The following is a 21311-nucleotide window of genomic DNA, read 5'->3' as shown; positions in this document are numbered from 1 at the left end:
CCATGTCAACCTCTGAAACAGATTTAATTCACAGCTAAGGCTCTATTTCAAAAGGCATAAGAAAGAAGAAAACTTAGCTTCTGCTTGTCCTTATACACTGGCAGTGTGAAGACATTTAGTGAACATCTATTCCAATAAAATATACAAGACCAGGTGATAGTCCTCTGCTCACTCCTACTGCTGGATCTAATTTCAAGGCTGGTCCTGCATTAAGTAGGAAGTTGAGCTAAGAGTTCCAAGAGTATATTCCCACCCTAAACCTTTCTGTGATTCCATTCAGCTGTGATAATTTCTCTTTCTCAGCATGAAACTGGGCTCCACTATAGTTTTGGCCTGTTGTGTTCCAGACAACACCTGGATGCAGTTTGTGGGACTGCATGGGCCATGAACTGGACATAACAGGCAGTAGGATTTGCAACATACTGTTTTGGAGGGCAAGAGGGTTTAGCCATATGGATGTGTTCTGGGCAACTTGATGAGCCACAGACTCTGTAGCTGTGACAGATTTTATTTATGAATATATATGTTGCTTTAGTGACTCCTTTGAAGCCATAGTATAAACCTGAAAAAACCCACACCTATGATCTGAAGTTTGTGTCTGAAAAGAATGTTACAGGGATATTTTAATCCATTTCTTGTCTTAACTCGTACTTTACATTTTAAAACATTAACTAAAACACTGTCTAATTAGTCCCATGAACTGGACATAACAGGCAGTAGGATTTGCAACATACTGTTTTGGAGGGCAAGAGGGTTTAGCCATATGGATGTGTTCTGGGCAACTTGATGAGCCACAGACTCTGTAGCTGTGACAGATTTTATTTATGAATATATATGTTGCTTTAGTGACTCCTTTGAAGCCATAGTATAAACCTGAAAAAACCCACACCTATGATCTGAAGTTTGTGTCTGAAAAGAATGTTACAGGGATATTTTAATCCATTTCTTGTCTTAACTCGTACTTTACATTTTAAAACATTAACTAAAACAAAAAAAAAAAAATAAGTGGAGGGCACCTGAACAGCAAGCATCAAACTGACATAGCATGTCTAGTACAATAATGGAAACATCTCCAGTAAGGTGTCAGGTGTCACCTGGTGACAGACCAGCAATTGAGACCCCAGAGTTCTTGGCTCCCAATTCCATTCAAACTTCTTTCCCTGTCAGAGATTTGTAATTCCCTTACAAAACTGACACCAGTTCTGCAAATCACTCATAAGTCAAACGTGACCAAAAAGGTAAATTGTTAAACTTTTACGGTAACTTTTAACTCTAAATATACTTTTGGTTTTTTATTTAAATACATACAGAAATTTCATAAACAGAAAATGAAGAAGGGTTCTCTGATCCAAATCAGCCTACAATATGACACAACCAATTAGCTAAAAAATTAAGTTGAACAACTATTTCTGAGCACCTATTTACTGCTTAAGTATTGGAAATGGTTTAACGTATTGTATGATGATGTATTTTTCCTTACCCCATTTTCGTTTTGTGAAGTAGGCATCAGCACTAGGGTCATTGAAGTGTCTGCTCATCATGGTCTCTCCTCCAGCGTGAAAATCATATGCAAACACAAGAGCTTGAAAATAGAAACATATGACAATTACCAGCTCAAGCATATTTATAATAAAGGCTCAACACATCAGTTGGGAAAAAAAAGACCCAAAACACTTACAATGTTCTCCAAATGCTTTAGTGGTAAACACTTCACGCAAGGTGACTATATTTGAGTGCTGAATTTTTTTCCACATGTCAACCAATACCATGCACTTTGTGTTAACAAGACGAAAACCTAGAAAAGAATAAAATCCTTGTTTAAAATGTAGAGATTTGGAGGAGAAATTTTTAATTTAACATTTTTTCTTACACAACTCACATCAACTAGACTTGAAAAATACGACTAGCATGCTTAGAAATGCTAGTCCTATTGAGACAACTCCATTTTTCTCACCATGTATCCTCCGAAGGCAATATGGCAGGTCATCTTTGCTATTTACAGCTTTATAGCATGATGTAATGTACCCAAAGTTGCTTGTTTTCTGTATCCGATTGGGAGGTGGCAGTGGTTCCAAGGGAAAGAGGCTGTGGTAGCTGTCCACTTCCGCAGGAACTGCTAAAATCAGTTCATACACAGAAATGTATTAGGGGTCAGTTGACTTTGAGAAAGTTATTACAGCAGCAGAGAGGATTAAAATGACTGCCATTAATATGCAAATTCTTGCGCCACCTTCTAGGTGCATGGAAGGTTAAAAATCTCTGTTTTCGTTTGAATCAAAGTATCTAGGTTCCTTGAAGAAATTTCACAGAGGTAAAATAATTAACTATCTTCAGCAAAACAGTTACACCAAGTAAAAATCAACAGAAGAGATGCAAAGTTCCATCTTCTCATTTGCCTTAACAATTCACCTTTCTAAATGACCTTTCTATGTTGGTTTTTTCCTGCACAGATTCCTAAGTACTAATTTCCATTCAGACTGAGAACCCTGTTTTCATAACAAAAAAAGCAAATCTGAACCTTCTGTGTTGTAAAATACTGGTTTAGAAAACAGAGAGAGGGAGTTGCCAGAGGTTTACAAATCAGATTAAGAGATTACCCTTGCAAGAAGAGATATATTTGTACTTCATCTGGATTAGTAAACTAAACTGCATTTTCTACTGTATCATGATCATATTAAACACACATTTAAGAAGAAAAGACACTACAACCAAAAAAGCAACCTGTTTCAATCAAGTTGAACACGATCAACTGTAAATTCTCCAAAAGCCAAATTACAATTAATATGTACAAAGTAATCCAATACTGTTTATCATAAGGCATTAATGATTTTTCTTAATGCCTTAATGATTTTTCTTTTCTCAGCAATTTTAAGCACTCCCAAACATTAAGGGGTTTCAAAACAGAAGAAAATTACAGAAAACAGAAGAAACACATCTCTCGTTTCTGAAATACTTTGTATGGTTATTCACAGCCCAAAGTGATGACTAAGGCTTCATGAAAAATTAAAAGCAGGTGGCATTTTTTTTTACAAAATATTATTAATATTGGTGAATACACATTGTTTCAGAACAATACAATCACAGTTTCATTTATAAGAAACACTTACCAGGAATATCGGCCTGATCAATCTGGGCCATAGTTATTAAGTGTCTGTTAATCAGTTCCTGAAGAACAAATTAAGTCAAGTGTTGAACATAATAATTCAGTTCATTTTTTAGAAATTCACAGCACACTGTATTTGAAGTACCAGCTACTTGTACAGAAGTGTCTGGGGTGGAGGGATGAAAGGTAGAAGATCACTAACTTGAAAACGTTAATGGTAAAATATATAAATTTTTTAAGAAAGGAGCTGCAGAAGGTACACATTAGCTAGAGCCAGCACTGACAGAGACACCTACTACAGTGAAGCTGAAATAAGAGTCACAGCCACCTCTTTGAGAAGGGCTCATCAACTAACCATCTGCATATACTTTCGTTCCACTGAAAGAATTTAAAACTGGATAGGATTACAGCTTAAAGGAATGCAATACAAATGAACACCAAATGCACACCAAAGCAGTACTTGAGAAGTAAGAATACTTAGCTGCATGGTAAATTCAGATGCAAATTAGATTGCAGTCAGAGATGCTGTAAGTGGCCCCCACCTCCTGTTGTTCTCCATCCATAGCCAGACTTGATTTTTTAACATTTTAAAATTTTTAAAATTTTAAAGTTCTCCACAGGGAAAATTGACTGCACAGATTTTGAGTGGCTATTTCTCTTCTACTATTAGCAGTTTTCTTGGGTTTTTCTGCTAGGATACACTTTTCCTCTAAATTCTCTATCAGCTTACCTGTCTGAGCTCATCTGCCATGAAGAAGGAAGGTGCATTTGCCTTTGGCTGCATGTAAGCAACATGAGGTGCAGCTGGATGGTAAATGTGGTAGTTTGGAAACACCTGAAAGCAAAACATTTTAAGAAGCAGTTGAAAAGCCTTAAGGGTAGGAAAAATTAAAGAGTTTTGTCACCCTTTCAGTTAGAACTACTGAATGACATATCTATATGCACAGACTGTGTTATAAATATCCTGTCAGATACATTACAGTTTCTGTATGTGATATTCATGATTAATGATTTTAAGTGTGTAAGTATGTACGTGGTTATTTTAACGTATTGAAATGCCTTTCCCCTCCATGATAAATATAAGTTATTTAATCTATCAGAAAAAAATCTGATTTTTTAATGTTTTCTCATTATGTACGCATCCACTGAGATACACAAAATGCTTTCTTTCTATTGCTGTATGAAAAAAACCAAAATCCTACACAGAGCTAAATGAAAAATACAATTTTAAGGACTAGAGTTTTTTAAATAAGTGATATTGGAGAACAGCTGCAACAATTAAAAGGCAAAATCTTTATATAAAAGTTTCAACGTATTACAAATAATCTGTGTTATTAACCAATTCAGCATCTGGAAATGCCACACTCTTCTGTATCAAAAGCAAACCTACCATTCCTGTGAGAGGTGCTGGAGTTGTATCAGTGTAGAAGTATGTTGTTCCACCCACTGTTTCCTTCTGAATCACCTGGCCAGTAGATGGAGGCTGAGAGACAGCATTAGCAACAGAAGCAGAGGCACTAGTAGGCACCATATAGTTTGCTGGGTTAGGAGTATGACTTCTTCTTCGAGGAGCAGGAGATGTATGTGGAGTTATTTTGGGGGAATGAAGAGGAGAAGATCCTGCAGATAGTGACATACCTTAAAGAAAAACAAGAAGACATTCTTGATCAAATCTATCATCAAAAAATTAGCAATTTGAAAATAAAACAAAAAACCCCAAAAACCAGTGGCCTTTACTACCAATAATATTTTGAGAAGGTGACACATTTAAGGATTGCTACACCGATATAAAGAGTTAAAGGTAAAACATTAAGAGGAAGACTGAACAGATACTTCCCCAAAATTTTCTGCTAAATTCAGAGAAAAAAGCTTGGGAACTTCATGATCTATACATGAGGAACTGGAATGAAAGATGCAGAAGTAGCAGAAAAGGGGAGATTAATCAAATTAATGCTGTGTCTAGAAATGAGTTGATTCAACTGCAAAAAAAATAAATTATTAATGACTATAAGTGAATGTTTACATAAGTTACATTAGTAGTCAATGGCATTTGCCAAGCTGTAACTCACTTCCCCTGACCACATGTGTACCTTTTTCTAGAACCATCTCCACAGCTATCAATATTAAAGTTAGATCTGCAGTTACTACAGCACACAAGCAATACACAAGATGCTACTTCTAATAACTCCAGGGAAATTGTTTTTTCCCATAATTCCTATACTAAACAAAATGTCCTCCAATAGATCTATTTGATATGCAAAAATAGATAACTTCTCAGAATATTAAGTCTGTCAGGGATCTATGCTGAGATGTTGAAATTTATTTAAAATTATTTTATTGACTGGTGTTCAACATTAGACAGGAAACTCAACTGAAATATGAGATGCTCAGCTTCTAAATAAAGTGCACCAGTGGGGAAAAACTAGGGCAACATATTTTTCCACACATGCTTTTTAGTTACTAGAAACTAGTTGAGTTACTTCAACAGTCATTGTAGGCAGAATTCTGATAAAATTAGTTATAAAAATTTAGATATCAAAGAAACCTTCCAGGGTGAGGAAAAGATTACCCTTCAGAAAAATCCTAGTATTACTATTAGAAGATCCTAGATATCTAGGCATTCAGAGTAATACACAGGATAACTGAAACTGGCTCAGTTCAGATTGGGATATACTTTCTCTTTTTTAACTTAATTCTAGTCTGACTTAATTCTAGTTAGAATTGTATTAGTCATGCTAATTTATTTATTTTTTTAAGGTATGTAAGATACTCAACTGTTATATTTAATGCTCTATGGATAGCTGAGAATTCCTCTCTAATTAAGAATTCAGTTAGCTTATAAATGCTCATTACCAGACCATTTTTAAGTGGAAACAATTTAAGCAAATATCTGAGTAATAAAAAGAGCAATTATTCTTTTTTTTTTGCATACACAGTTACCAAAAGCTAGTTCAGTTACTTCAAAGAAGAGGTATTGCATGCAGAGTTCTCAATAAGCATCAGTTGTAACATGTAGGAGTACTTTTACACTTCTGTCTTGTCACTACAGTAGTTTCATGCCTCCTACATTTACTTTTTTCTTTTTTTAAAACAAACTACAAAAGCAAATAAACAATATTAGTATTACTAGTTTAATCAGCAGTTGGGGAAAAACTACTTTTAAGCTCTGTTATACTAATTATATTAACATAGTATTTTTAATCTGTCATTTAGATCCAATTATGTACTTTTTTGACATCTCAAAAAACAGGCATATTAATTCAGCTCAATTTTATCTTTTGTTCTTGAAAATTTAATAATTCCAACAAAATTAACAAGATTTTTTTAATGTAAACCATAATATAATCTTACACCTTCCTCTTTAGTTGGGCCATGCATTAATTTTGTAAAATATTAAAATGTAAGAATATGATAAATAGACAAATATTAAGTCTACAGTTCTCTGGGCCAGACCTTTTCTTTATATTCATACGTGTGTGTACACAGGCTTTATAGATAACCAATATTGTGGAAAAACTGCTTGTTTATTATTAGCTTAATAAAATGTGAATGTTTAATTTTTAAAGTACTTCTTATTGGTAACATAATTAATCTCCTAAAAATGCATTTACAAATCAACTGTATAAAATTTTACTCATTGTGACAGCACTGGTTTATGCTGCAAAAGAAAAGAAGTTTCCATTAAGTCAAAAGTTGATTTGAGTGATCAAGTAACACTTAAACATTTTTATAGTTTCTGTATAGTTTTTAACAAAAGACTAAAACATGAATGCATTCTTGATCCACTGTGGGAAAGAACAATTTCAAAAGAAACAATATATTGCTATGGAAATTTGAAGGATGACTAATGAAAATGGCCATAAAACTGAATCAGCTCTAGAAGTGTTTATGATGTTCAAGGGATTCTCTTAATCTAGAGAAAGTTGCTGACATGGCTTTTTCTTTTTATTCCAATAAAACATAGTATTAACTGAAATCTTTGCAAACATGTAAACTCTATCAGATTTTTTAAAAGTAGTTCATTGAAGCAAGTTATTTCTCAAAAAAATGTCGAACTATAGAAACCAGAAAACAAACAAAAACAATTTTTCACTGGTATTTGAAAGATAACTGAAGACTTCTCTACGCTAAAAAGAAACTGTGCATACAAGACACAGGATACTGTAAATCTTATCTTAAAAATGAAAGCAAGGACTTGCAACCTTGCTAAAATTACATTGCGACCTTCTACTGAAAACTTCTCAGAAAATAAAATAATCCATGACTAGTTGTTCTTACAGATATAATTTCAAAAGTTTCCACTGTAAGATTTACTTTAAAAATATATATATATATTCCTGCCAAAGAATAGTTATATTTATAAATCCATAATGTCTTTGTTTGGGTATTAATGCAAGATTGAAAGAGAACAAAGACACACACAAATCCTTTTAAATACCCTTCCAGCCTTAGTTAGGTCTGATTTTAGAGGGACACTGAAAGTTCAATGAAAATCATCTGGAGGGCAGAACACACAGGCTTCTCATCTGCCAGTACACATAGTATGTTCAAAATAGAGAGAAGCTTGAGTACCACGTTTTATGCTACTAGAACAACATATTACAAGTTATGAGAAACTTGCTGCAGGGGGTACCTGCAGCAGGGCTTGAGGCAGCAAACATTCAGGTGATAGATTTTTCTGAGATCTGCACTAATTCTGCAAAGTCTAAATAAATATTAGCTATTAAAAGTCCATTATCACATAAGAAAAAAAAACAACAAACACTTAATGCAGTAAAATTCATGCATAGCTAAGTGCTTACAGAAGCAAGTCACCGAGTGTACAAACTCAGCAGATCTCAATGTCATTAGTATTTCAATCAGTTAAAACCTTACTAATATTAATATTTAACCACAACAAAAGAGAGGAAAGTAGAAAATGGCTGTATAGAAAGGTGAACATATATTCCTACTGACTCAAACTGAAGGAAAAAGTCTGTAGTGAACACATGATGGTAACAATGTGGTGAATATGGAACAATTAGACAAACTGTTTTCAATAGCACAATTGACATAAACACTTGCTCACTTAAGGACTTAATCAAAATATGGTTTGAATAATTAATTAAAATTTCTTTATATATATGTATAAAAATCATACCAGTGTCCCTCACAAAAAAAAAATAATGACATTTTTAACCTTTCCCTATAGACAGTCTAGCATTCCCCTATATTAAAATTTAAATGCCAAAAGTACTAAGACAAACACCAAAAAGCAGTTTCGAATTGTCCTTTTTGCTGATAAAGGTAGCTCTCAATTCCTTGTCTCTGTGAATCTTTATACCCTCAATGAAGATAAATGCTATCTTGCAAGGCAAACTGTAAGGAGAATGGGCTTCTTTCACTTCACAAATATTTACATCTAAAAAAAGGCGTCATGGTATCATACCAACATAGAAAGGGTTGCAGGATTCAGAGGTCTTTTCTCAAAATTCAGTGACTGTACAGGCCATACCACTTTCATTTTAGGTAGAGAAAAAGGTCATACCTACATATCCCTTTTTATTGTTATATTTTAACTTCTTGCTTTTTTTTTTTTTAATTTTTGAAGTTTCATTGTGACTGAGGAAAGGGAAGTGGTAGATTTTCAAACAGTCCTCAAAGATATTTTATGAGATTAACACTTCCTAAAAGCTTTGTAGCATGCAACATATTTGAATTAAAAAGACAGATTGCATTTTGAATCCAAGAATTTATACAGACAAACAAGATCAGAGAGAGGGCTTCAAGCATGAGCTTCAATTAAGATTCAGGGTCTACAGCTTTTTTGATTCAATGGAAGTTTACAACCTAAACAAGCATGATTTCAGTAAGCTCATGTGACTCATTCAGCTGGCCTACAACCTTAACACTTTCGGAAAAAGAGAAGAATCCAATAAATGTTCTATACATACTTTCTTACCTTTACCTGCAAATTGATTCATCTACAACCGTTTATCTGTGCATCTGAGGTTTGTAATACATTCAAAGATCAAAAGTGAAGCATTTACCATTTTATCACGTTTTTGCACTTTACAGACATTTTAGACTACTACGTACACATTTTAAGGAATGACTAAAAGTAAACAATAAAACCAGACAATTTCAGTCATGTCTTTCAAGTAGTATCCTTAAATTCACTTTTTTTTAATTTATTATAAGCTCTCCATAAAGTCTTTGGCATTATTGCTGCCTATTTCCAGCTAAATCTGCTTAATTCCCTAAACACCTTCAGAGTCATACATTCTTTCTCCTCAATTTTATTTGGGATAAAACTGATTTTACAGAGGTTTTTTGCCTTCTTCCTCATTTGTATCATTCTGGCATGACTGTGGAACTTCCTCTGCAGAACAGCTGCACCATACCTGCTAAGAGAGGTCAGAGGAAGCTCTTGGTGCCTTAGGTGCCACAAACCACCTGGGCTGAAGATGCTCCATTTCCAACTGGGGTGACAGGCTGAGATCTACCATCTCATAGCGCATCATGAATGGAGATGTGTCGACTGGACACAAACCCATCACCTGACTTCTAAGCCTGCAGGTTCACACTGGCAACAGAAATGGGATCTCTTACATTCTGCACCAGTTCAGAGCCTACCTTGGGCTAAAAATAGAAGTAACAGCAATTTTCTGTCATTTCCACTGATGACAAAGACATGACTCTCTAACTATAACTTAGCCTAAGCAAACCCAAGCCAAAGATTCTCTCTGCTGGGGGTATACATCTGCTCTCTTCTCTCAAGTGTAATACAGTAATGAGGTCTTATCACTTTGATGACATTCATTCATTTCTTTCATATGCTTTTTGGCATATTTTAATGACTCTATTACTCCGAAACTGCTACACAGATAAGACTGTTAGCAAAAGTACAATTTGAAGACTGTCAGCAGATCGCTACATTTCCCATGTGGATAATAAACAGGATGTGTTTGCTAGCAAGGGAACTGAAGGAACAAAAATAGCATATTACCTAAAGGAGCTTAAGGAAAGGTTTGGAAAAGCTGAACGAGATCTGTTCAAAGCTCTTCAGTAGGACCATTTTCTTCAGCTGTGTAAGTTGCATTTTATGCACTATGTCTATTCAATGCTACTGAGACGAAGACTGACTCAGTGTTGAGATTATGCTAGAAAGCACTTATCTAAGTAAATACACATAAAAGTAGGAGTAACCTTTATTCCATGCTACACCCTAATGGATATGTCAAGTGGATACAGTAAGTTATCTACTAGAACTATAGGTTTCAGTTACTTTTTCCAGCAGTTCTGCAGGACTGCTGATAAGACAGGTGGAACAAATATTCTCCAGGGAGAATCAATTTTGTGAACAGTTAACTAAGAAATACTAGATGTCAAAAGTTGTTTTGGTTTACATCTACCTTTGGGAAAATCTCAGAAATTGGAGATGAGAAAGAATTTGTTCCATTCTTATGATGGAAATAAAAGGATTGTTACCATTTACCTACTTGGTTATTATTAACTTACACTTAAGAACTTTTAACAAATCATTCCTATAATGTTTCCTTATTTGATTTTTTTTCTAGTTTGCTGTAGGCTACTATGAGCAATCTTAATCTCCTGCAAACGATTAAATCTTAAACCTTTACTGAAAGTTATTCTACTGGAGAATATACACCACTTAACAGGAAGGAGACTTATCTTTATGTAAAGGAAACTTCTTATAAACTCTTTATATGGGTTTAATTTGAACTTGTTTTCACTTATTGAAAGCTGACAGATCCCAACAATATTTTTAATGACAATTTTGTAACATATTTAAATCTTTTTTTATTCTGTTATCCAGTATAACCTAAATGGTGAGGTTTTCCCCACATAAATACTGCTTTCTTATTTAAGAACCTTTTAGAAAGAGCACCTCCTAACTCACCTTCAGGAAACAGAATACAACCATAACAAATTCTGTTGACAGCTAAACCATTTACATAAAAATAAATGTATATTAGTATTATTTACACAGGACATTTAAGTTCAAAAAATTCTGCATTCAGTGTAGAAAAAGAAGCTTCTAGAGAAATTAAAAGCACCCAACCCAGATGCATACTCTGAACTATACCCTTTTTTTTTGCCTGAAGTTAGCTCCTGTGAATACTTTCCCATCCCTCTCAGCCATAAACAACAGTATTTGAACGTAGACAGTTTTCAGCATTGGTATCTATACTTCTAGGAGCTCAAATTGATGTACGAACTTCTTTCATCAACAGTGTTACTTATCCTTTCAAGTATTACTTACAGATAGTAAAGAAATTGGACTGTGAAGGATCCCTCTGAGATCCCACTGGACACTTTCCAAAAGCAGATCATTTTACTGTATTCTATTTAATCCTTTATACACTTTTCAATCCAGGTGACAACGCTGAGAGGCATATAAACACAACAGTTTTCCAATAAGACTGTACAGCACAATACAGTATGAATCAGACAGTACTGCAACATGTTCATTTGGTCAGCAGAAGCATCACTTTCCCAGCCTGTTCCAATAGTTGTAATATGTGACCCAAGTGCTGGCTTCTTTCACATTGAACCTGAGATTTATCCCCTGGCATCAGGAAAGACTTCAGTTTAACATATGGTAATTGCCAGTACCATTCGAAAAAATCCAAACATGTAGAATATTTGCCCCTCTGCCTTTTGGCAGCTACCTAATGCTTCTTGTCTGTTGGAAGAGATTGCCAAAGGTTTAAGTACCTACAGAAACCTGCTAAAGAATCTGATGTGTAATATTCAGATCTACTGATGGTTTTACATTAAAGCTACTTAATTTAAAAAAATATTCAAATAAAGCTAACTTTTAAAAATCAGAACTCCAAAAGATATATGAAAAGCTTGAATTTCTTAAGTGTAAAAAAAAATCTTGTCACTCAGAATTGTATGACTGCAAGAAACACACTTTGTTAAGTTTTAAACTTGGAAAATAGTAATAAATTAGTCTCAAAAGGGAGATTACAGATGACATGTACAACAACAAGACTACTTTGCAAATCAAATAAATTTAGAATAACCTTATCTTCTACTTTTAGTTTTATATAAACATTTTTAAGTCCTCATATATACTCGTTAATGTTGACAATAATTAATTCTAGATTACATACTTCAGAAACAAATCAAAAGAGCAGATCCATGTCTCATAATCAGAGCACACATTCCTTGTGCACTGCAATGCCCTTCCAGACTAGGGGTAGCTTCAATCACCTTCAGATACTGCTCTGGCAAGAACCATAGAGTACTGTAACTGCTAATTCAGCACCCCTTTTGCTCAAAAAGAGCAAGGAAGTTAGCCTGAGTCAATTTCATCACTGCTGTGGTTAAAGAATTTTCACAGCCTGCAGTGTGACTTCCATTCATACTATTGGAAGATTAATCCCAAGTTCCTGGACTTTTATATGCCTGAACACTGTCTTAAAATTAAGAGCTAAAGTATAAATCTGATCACTTCCTATACAGAGTTATGTTTGAGATAATTGTAAGCTAAAAGAAGCAACTGTATTGAAAATCATTACTCCCAACTTACCTGGTGCTAGCCCAGCAGTAGCAGGACCTCCCATAGAGGGGTGAGAGAACAAGGCTTGAGAGAAGGCAGACATACTTGACTGGGATACATTACTCAGCCTGGAGGTTGATCCTCCTTTAGGAATAAACTCACTTGCAGAAGGATTTGGTGTCTGTTTAAAAAAAAACGTAAATTAAATTTTTATTTTAAATGTGAAGAGATGGACAGTGCCTATTTGGCAGAAAATACTTTATACACAAGCCTACCAAGTGCAAGGGGTATTTTTAAGTTACAGCTTGCTGACAAGAACAGTAGACACTGGAAGCTGGACTACATGAACACATTTGAATGTTTTTCTAGCTTACACCTGAAGTTGCATGAGCAAGTCTTCCATATGAACAGCTGATGTATGAGTTCATACAAACACTTTGCCAAAGGCTTTCCATAAACATTATATTATATAGATGGAGAACAGACTTGCCACTGAGAAAGGCTTGCCACTGAACAGACTGTTCCTACAGACTTAACAGATTTCATCTCAAGCTAAGTAGCAGTACAAATTAATGCAGTAAAAATTATTCCTACCCAGTAAGTCCTTGTCTGTATTTCAAATACTCTAATATGTTCCTTTTTTTGTGAAATTAACTTGTTTTTATTATCTATTCCATTTACATAGCACCTTTAATAATAAGGTTTAATTTAATAACACGGAAACAAATGGCAGAGTGAGCACTAATTTAGACAGTGAAGAAAAGTATTAATTTTTTTGTTAATTTGTTTTTACTACTTTTATTTGAATACTTCAGCCAAGTATCACAGTATTAATGTATTTCAAAATGCTGGAAAAGAAAGAGGATTCTAATAGCTGTAAAATTAAAAAGGATGCTGAGGTTTAAAATCAAATAATAAGAATATTCCACCTTTCATCACACATTAAATTTGAATGGCTAAACACCTGATGATGTTACACTTTCTATATGTTTATGTGCCTGGATATTCACAGAACAGCTATCATCAGATGCATAGATTGGTGAACTAAAACACATTTACATGGCTAAAAAAATCTTAAAACTCTACAATCAGATTTAGTTAAGGAAATTTATTAAGTTATACACTAATGCAACCAAAAAAAAAAGGTAAGTCATATTATACAGACTGCAAACAAGTAACTGATACATTTAAACTCAAAAGGTAATATTCCAGACTTATCAAAATGTTAGGTACAGGAATATCTTAGACAATGGTGCTCCTCCAGATAAAATCTGGCATGCAACAATTCAGTCAAGTCTGCACTGAAACTGGAGAAAATTACAGAGGTGGTAAAAAGTTGAGCAGAATTTGTACAAACAGTAACACACCTAAGAAGTCATCATCAAAAAAAGTAACTGGGAGAACAAAGGATGGAATTTGTAGCACCTTGCTTGAAGTACATAATTTCAACTTTTTTCCACTGCTAAAGCTACCCATTGCACACTGACAGATCTACCACAACTATATACTCTGTCAACTAGGTGACAAGGGCAAGATAGGACAAAAAAACCTGAAGCAGGCAAGTGGAGAGAAAGACACCTTCTGGAACTCCAGCCTTTCTTACAGCAAGTGACAGATTTCCCAAAATTCCATCAATTTCATTCCATCTAAACTCTTTACAACTTTCACCAACTTATTCAATTGATGCCTAAAGAACAGGTCTGCTTTTTATTTCCAAATGCACTGTGCAAGGGTTCATAGACCAGTTCTGGTCTCTAGAAGTTATTTATATATCGATTATGATTTTAAAATGAAGCTGCTTCACAGTTCCACTTAAAATGGTAGGTGTTTTAGTTTATTCAAGCGAAAGACAAACGCAATAATCTGCAGTTTGGGTTTATGCTGTAGAATTATGAACAGCAGTGGGGGTCAAATCCTGACGGAAAGTCAGTTTTCCATAAATGAGGATCAGAATCAAAGCCTGATAAGGTCAAATTGTTTCTATATAACTTTGATGAAAGCCTTTGTGCTTTGATTTGCACAGCTAGACCCTTTCCTATAAAGCCTATTTTACTTTTCTGTGATGTTACAAACACGAAGCTGAAACCCAAGACTTTCCCCACTGGTAAAAAGGTGATGTAAATTTTGTTTCCAATTTTAAAAGACACTTCCACATTCAAGCTGTTTTCTAAATACAGAAAAATACCTGAGCTCCACATCCACCAGCCTGAATAAACTAATTAAACTAGACTAGACTAAGTGAGAGAATGGAATATCACTATTAGTTCTTTAATATTTAACCTTCTCATTATTTTTCAATATTTGTAGATAACCTATTCAGCACCAGTGAGTGCATGCAAATACACCAAAATGCTGAAGCCATATTCTTAATGGCCAATGATTCAGAAAACATGTTCTTGGTCTGGAAAAATATCCTGTTTTCACTGGCAACTCATAATACAAAGTGTTAGTTTTACATCTGAATCAACAGTAAGCTTGAAAACCTGTTTAAGAGGAGACTATGCTCTAAAATCCTACAGGCCATTTTTACAGTTTTTGTTAGAATTTTGTCAAAAATTGCAAAATGAGATTGAGTAAAATAAATTTAAATTTGCATATGAGTGAAAATATTGTATAGTTAATTAGCAAAAAAAACATTTTCTTCATTCTTTATTGTGTTTAAATTTCCCACTAGCACAGCTAGAAAACAAATTTCACTTAGTCATTAATTACTCAGAGTAAAATAGCTTATTCATGCTAGACCAGGCTTCTAATTTTAAGTCTGAGTAAATCAGAATTAGTAAAAATTAGAAAGAAAACAAGTATTGAAAACTTTTAATAAGCTGTGGGAAAAATTAAAATAAAGGAGATGCAAGAAATACTTAAGAGGACATGTAATGAATTATGCAATACTGTGATATTAAAAACAAAAGTAGCAAATGCACTTGTTAAAACTCAAGAAACACAAAGCCCACTAGTGCTGTCCACACTAGGCAACAAACTAAAGACTGTTTTTTAGTTTCAAATGCAGCTGTCCTATATAAAGACCAAGATTATTTCAAAACATTAATGTTTTCAACAAACAGCATTAAACAAATATAGCTATGTAACATGTCAAATGTTTCTACAACCCACCTAAAGTAACATCCACCTCACACATTTACTAAAATTACCACAATTCCTTTTTCATCTCAACGTGGCCAGTTTAAATCACACCCTCCTTCTTCCACTATATTAATAACATTGTCAAACTAAAGCTGGGAAGCAACTTTCCCAGGAATTTTCTGTATTAATACCTGTGTCATGCAACCTCACCAGAATGATTCCATGAAGAAATTTCAACAATACCCTATTTTCAGATTCTTTATGCCTGTGCTCTCTTGAAGAGAGCAGCCTTTCAAGTCAGCTCTGCAAAGAAACTTCCAAAGACAGGCCACAAAACCGTCAATCCAGCTCCACATACGCAATGTCAATACTTCTATACATTAGACAATGCACAACTAAATAAAGCACATATAGTCCAAATTAAGGCTGAATTTAGTCATGATGCAATTAGTAAGGGTGGAACAACAAGGCCTATATGAAGGACTATAAAATAACTAATTTTGTGTCACCATTCCCCACAGAAATTGTCTGTTTGGTGGCTTTTATGCTTTTAAAGATATAAGAGGGAACACCATTAAAACAGTGTGGAGAGGAAGAAACAAGTATTTTTTTTTGAACCACCAAAAAACAATTCAAGGCTCCTTAAAGAAAGGTGCAGACAAAAGTAAAGAGCAAGCCAAGGATGTCAGCTGAAGACCATTGCTGGGAAGACCACACAGAGGCATGCAGCAGTTCTGCACATTGAGGAGATGCACGTATCAACAGATTTCCTTAGAGCAGAAGAAAGGTGAAAATTCCTGTTTCATCAACTAACAATTTCAGTACTATGCTTTTTTCTCTACGCTTTAGTGACCAACTCCCAGTGCTGCAGTCATTCATAAACAAATCCTTAAAGCAACATAGAGTACAGAAGTATTCTGTAACACAGAGATACACAAGTTAGGGAGCCTTTGGAAGGTCATGCAGGGATCCCACAGGACCACTGGAAACCACCCTTCTTTCTCATTTCCAGTGCAGCACCTCACAACACAACACAGCTGTACAGCAGCAGCAGCACTGTCACCTCTGTTTCACTGGCTGCAATGCTACTTTGTTAGATTGGTTCTGGTCCTACATTCTACCTAAAGCAAGAAATAGACCAATTTCAGTTTTTCAAGAATGTGCTAATGTACTTACCACTCTAAAAGTTGGATACAAGACTTTTTGTTCTCTTTTTGTGATCTCTTTCACCTCCAAATTCATGCTGATCTGTTCTGACATCCCCAAATTGCATAATCCTGTAATGGTTACAGAAAACCACTGCTAAACTATACCCATGCTACAAGCAGGGCAGTCCTTTACCAGTGTATTCTTGGCATAGTTTCCATCATCTCTTAAGAGTCTATAAACATAAAAAAATGTTGCTTATGTGTGCTCATTTTTGTTGCTGTTTGTTGCGGTTTGTTTGTTGCTGTTTTTAAATGGACAGATGAGATAGAAAAGGAGGCTCGCTTTAGAGAGCTGCAGCCCCTCTGCTTCTAGAAGGACTTGTTAGCTACAGCATGAGGGAAGAACACATTCTGGAAAATCAGAGCAGCCCAAGAGCCCTTGGAAGTCACCAAGGTCTTCAAAGCAAGTCTCTTCCCCTCCCACCATTGAATTTGTGCAACATGCTTCCTTACCACAATTACTGTGACAAGTCATCACATCACCTATACAATAAGCTCTAATAAATTTAATTTCATCAAAATTAGTAGCCCTAATTCTCTACTGCTCTTTCAGAAGCATTAGAGACAATTTCAGTAAAACTGGGTAAAATTTGCTGGCTAAAGACTTTTTTAAAACAGAACACAGGCTCAGACAAACATCTTAGCAAACAGATCTCACTAGAACGTAAACTTTAAAAGACTCAGAATATTTTCACATTTCTTGAACAAATTACTTCAAAGTACTATAAAAACTAAAGTGTTAGAAGTTCATGTTCTTGTCAGAAAGTATTTGAAAAATACATTTATCTGTATTTTTTTTGTTCAAGAAGCAACCAAAAAGATCAGCTATTCCTGGTACTTCAAAACTGATCTGTGTAAGATAAAAAAATACATATTCCTACTATTTTAAGCAAAATTGCCATTTGCTATTATAATATGTATCATGCAGTGGTGCATTGGCTCATGGTATTTATTAATTTAGGGTGGGACAATGAAGAACAAACTTTCATTTGGTATTTTTTGCTTTTTCAATGCACAACCCAGAATACAATTCACCCTATGGCCTCCGCTCAATCATTTAAGTGTAACAGTGCCCGAAGTAAATAGATCTGAATTATAAATACACAGCCATGGCTGAGAAACAAAAACAACACTTTGCAATGCATGTTGCAAACTACCCTGCTTTTCAAAACAGCTACTTTTTGACAAAAATGTTTAAATATTGCATGATGAAATAACAGTGTTCCCATATCTTAAACCATACCTTGGGAACCAGAAGAGGTTAGGGGTCATCCTGCTGCAAAGCAGCTCCAAGGAGTAAGACCTTGGAGTCTCAGTAAACAGTTAAGTTATTCATGGGACAGCAATGTGCCCTTGTGGCCAAGAGGGTCAATGGTATCCTTGGGTACATTAAGAAAGTATGTCCAGCAAGTCTAGCTCCCCTCCCACTCTATCCTGGTGAGACCACACCTGGAATCCTGTATCTAGTTTTGGGCTCCCCAACTCAAGAGAAACAGGGATCTACTGGAGAGAGTCCAATGCAGAGCTAGAAGGATGATTAAGGGCCTTGAACATCTCTCATATGAAGAAAGGCTGAGAGACCTGGGGCTGTTTAGTCTTGAGAAGAGAAGACTGAGAGGAGATCTTATTAATGTCTATAAATGTCTGAAGGTCTGGGTATAAAGAGGAAGGTGCCAGTTTCTTTTCTGTGGTGCCCAGTAACAGAACAAGGAACAATGGCCATAAGCTAGAACATAGGAAGTTCCATCTCCACGAGGAGAAACTTCTTCACTGTGAGACTGACAGAAGACTGGAACAGTCTCTGGAGATGCATTCCAGTGTGGCCTGCCTTAGGCAATCCTGCTTTGGCAGGGGGGTTGGACTCAATCACTAGAGGTCCCTTCCAACCCCTAACATTCTATGATACCCTCCTATGTCCTCTGCAACCTATTTTTACGCTTTTTCCCATTCACTCCTGTGAGACTCCACCATTCTCTGCAATCTTCCTCCTCCTACTTCCCATGCCTGGAACATCTTTTTATTCTTAATACCACCAGATATGTATATACATGCTTTTCTGAAGTCTCACATCTCCATGGAAAGCTATCTAATTGCATCATATAGTAAAATCTTGTGCTGTACAGAGTTTAAGTCAATTACGTAGCTGGGATTCTGGCACAAAAGAGCTTGGATTTACACCCTCCAAAAGCCAAGTGCTCTGCAGCCAATTCCAAGCTATTGCTGCTCGCCTTGAGCTTCCCATCACCACACCTTCAACAAAACTTTGCAGGGCATCAGTACTGAAAAGACAATTGCTCCTGGTCTAAAGCTCTGAGTCTTAAACTACTGGCTCTCCAGCTTCCAGAAGCACTAAGTCTTTCTGCTCTACTATACATGGAGTAGATCAATGACAAGCCTCGCTGTGACACTGAACAGCAAAGAAAACAATGGAAGACAAATACAAAGAAGGCTTTTCCTGCCCTTGAATATCACCCTGAAATTCAAAGACCAAATTTTCTCTCTTCTCAGAGCAACTGTCTAGTAATTAGATTACACTGTAATTAGATCCACATGATAAAAATCAATCTGTTGATCTTCTCTCCCTTGAGAAAAGTAGTGCTTCACAGGCTCCAGCCATGCCTCTGAAACCTTTCCTGGTTCTTCTACCAGTAATTCCTTTAGGTTTCATCTTTACTGCCCCAGTGGCTTTGCTGCTTCCCCTGCAGCAAAAGGGCCAAGACAGACTTAAGGCCAAATGCCCCTACACAAAACAGCATCAGCTTGCCCGCACCACGCTGCCCAGGACTCCCAGTTTCAGTAGTGCAGAGATGTCCAAACATCAGGTAATGCAACACCAGTACTGGTATGAAAAGGCTCTGGTATGAGCTTCATGTTGGTCCTTACATGGCAGAACTGAAGAGAACTGAAAGAAACTCTGAAGGTGCCACAAATTCTAGTTACAAGTCTATTGTAAATTTAGCCATTTTCCTCATCCAGAAGACATCAAAAAGAACATAACCCAACAGAAAGACTAAAGTAAGTAATGATCACTGAGAAATCAAAAGTGACACACAAGAGCAAAACAATAATAGAAGCAGTGTTGTAGCTAGAACCAGTACAACAATTTCCACCTAAGCTCCATCTTAAGGGTCATGAAGTAGATCTCTGCCAGATTGTAATTATCATGCCAAGGTTAATCTGCTACTTTCATACGGTGATGCTCAAATCCAGCTGTACCTCTCCCCAGTTACAGAGTTGAAAAAAACTCAAGAATAAAGAAACAAAGTTTAACAAACAAGTTGAGAAATATAAACTACCCCAACTTAAAAATTAACAAGTTTACACTTCCTGATCATGGTGGTTACAACTTCAAATTCTGTACTAAGGGAATTTATTTGCATTAAGTGTCAATAATTTTAACAAAGATCACTAATTTTACCAGCAGAGACCTTGCTCACATGAAAATTAAAACAAAAGGTTGTGTTTGTTTGCTTTTAGGATGCAATTAATGATTACTTTTGCTCCTCTGCAGATTATAACATAATCAAGCAATGCACATAGCACAGCAGTGGGTAAACAGAATAAAACATGTGAGCCACCCCCCTGGAGGGCCCACTATGCCCACTTTGTGAAATGAATATTTGAGCAGATCTCAACCCACGTTTGGAGTTACTACTTCTAACATTTTCCAAAATTTAAAATAAAGCATCCAAATACTGAAAAAGTTACTAGGAAAAAATAATTTTACCTGTAAATTGTTTTCTGTGACTCTGTTCCACCAAACCATATTGATGGGTACTCCTGTTTTACACCTGTCAGCCAGACAGCCAATAGGGTTCTTTGATTTTCTTGCTTTTGATCCCACCGGAACTATCCTCTCATCCAGCATTCCCAGTCGGTACTTCCTGGGCTATGAAAAAAAAGGAGAGAAACCAGGCCACTCCTAACAACCCTCATCTAAAGCTACACTACAATAGGTATTACACTGTGATATGATTTCTGGATTGGTGGAATAGGAAACAATTTGCAAGTAAAATTTATCTGAGACTGTTTCCTTTCAATCCTGACTACTTGGTTAAAATAAATAGTACTTAAAAAAACTTCAGAGACTAGTAAATATTTGTAAGCAAAACCATCCATCACAAGTCAGCCACTGAAACATGAGAATAAACTAGGGAATTCTGTAAAAATGAAGAATTGTTAAAAAAAAATCCGTATTTCTGAAATAGATACCTTCAATCACCTCATAATAATGAACACTTCCCTTGGGGTTTCTATCAAACAAAAAAATGTAGTATTTACTCTTGTATACTGCTTCTTAAATTCAAATTTGCCAACATGCACCTCATGAAGACCTGCTTTTGAAAATCAGGTAGAACTGAGTAGCGAAGCTGCAGTAGAACCCAATGAGAAAAACATTCCT

The 21311-nt window shown here is 35.5% G+C and overlaps 1 protein-coding gene across 3 annotated transcripts in view; it reads right to left on the bottom strand.

Annotated features, from left to right (window-relative positions):
* PAN3 (PAN3 poly(A) specific ribonuclease subunit) overlaps positions 1-21311 on the bottom strand; it is a 67828-nt gene that overhangs the window by 24432 nt on the left and 22085 nt on the right. For 2 of the 3 annotated variants that reach the window (XM_010005637.1, XM_010005639.1), the window contains 8 exons: positions 20637-20798; positions 12648-12798; positions 4494-4741; positions 3834-3938; positions 3108-3165; positions 1955-2116; positions 1679-1795; positions 1481-1582 (listed from right to left, as the gene is read on the bottom strand). In XM_010005637.1, coding sequence (XP_010003939.1) covers positions 1481-1582; positions 1679-1795; positions 1955-2116; positions 3108-3165; positions 3834-3938; positions 4494-4741; positions 12648-12798; positions 20637-20798 — 1105 coding nt within the window. Of the gene's footprint in view, positions 1-1480; positions 1583-1678; positions 1796-1954; positions 2117-3107; positions 3166-3833; positions 3939-4493; positions 4742-12647; positions 12799-20115; positions 20120-20636; positions 20799-21311 lie in introns of all 3 variants that reach the window. The other variant, XM_010005638.1, reaches the window with a different exon arrangement.

This window comes from Chaetura pelagica, unplaced genomic scaffold (genome assembly GCF_000747805.2).
Source record: "Chaetura pelagica isolate M959 unplaced genomic scaffold, ChaPel_1.0 scaffold269, whole genome shotgun sequence".
NCBI classification, from domain to species: domain Eukaryota; kingdom Metazoa; phylum Chordata; class Aves; order Apodiformes; family Apodidae; genus Chaetura; species Chaetura pelagica.
The sequence above is the reverse complement of the archived record's forward strand: the minus strand, read 5'-3'. Positions and strand labels throughout refer to the sequence as shown.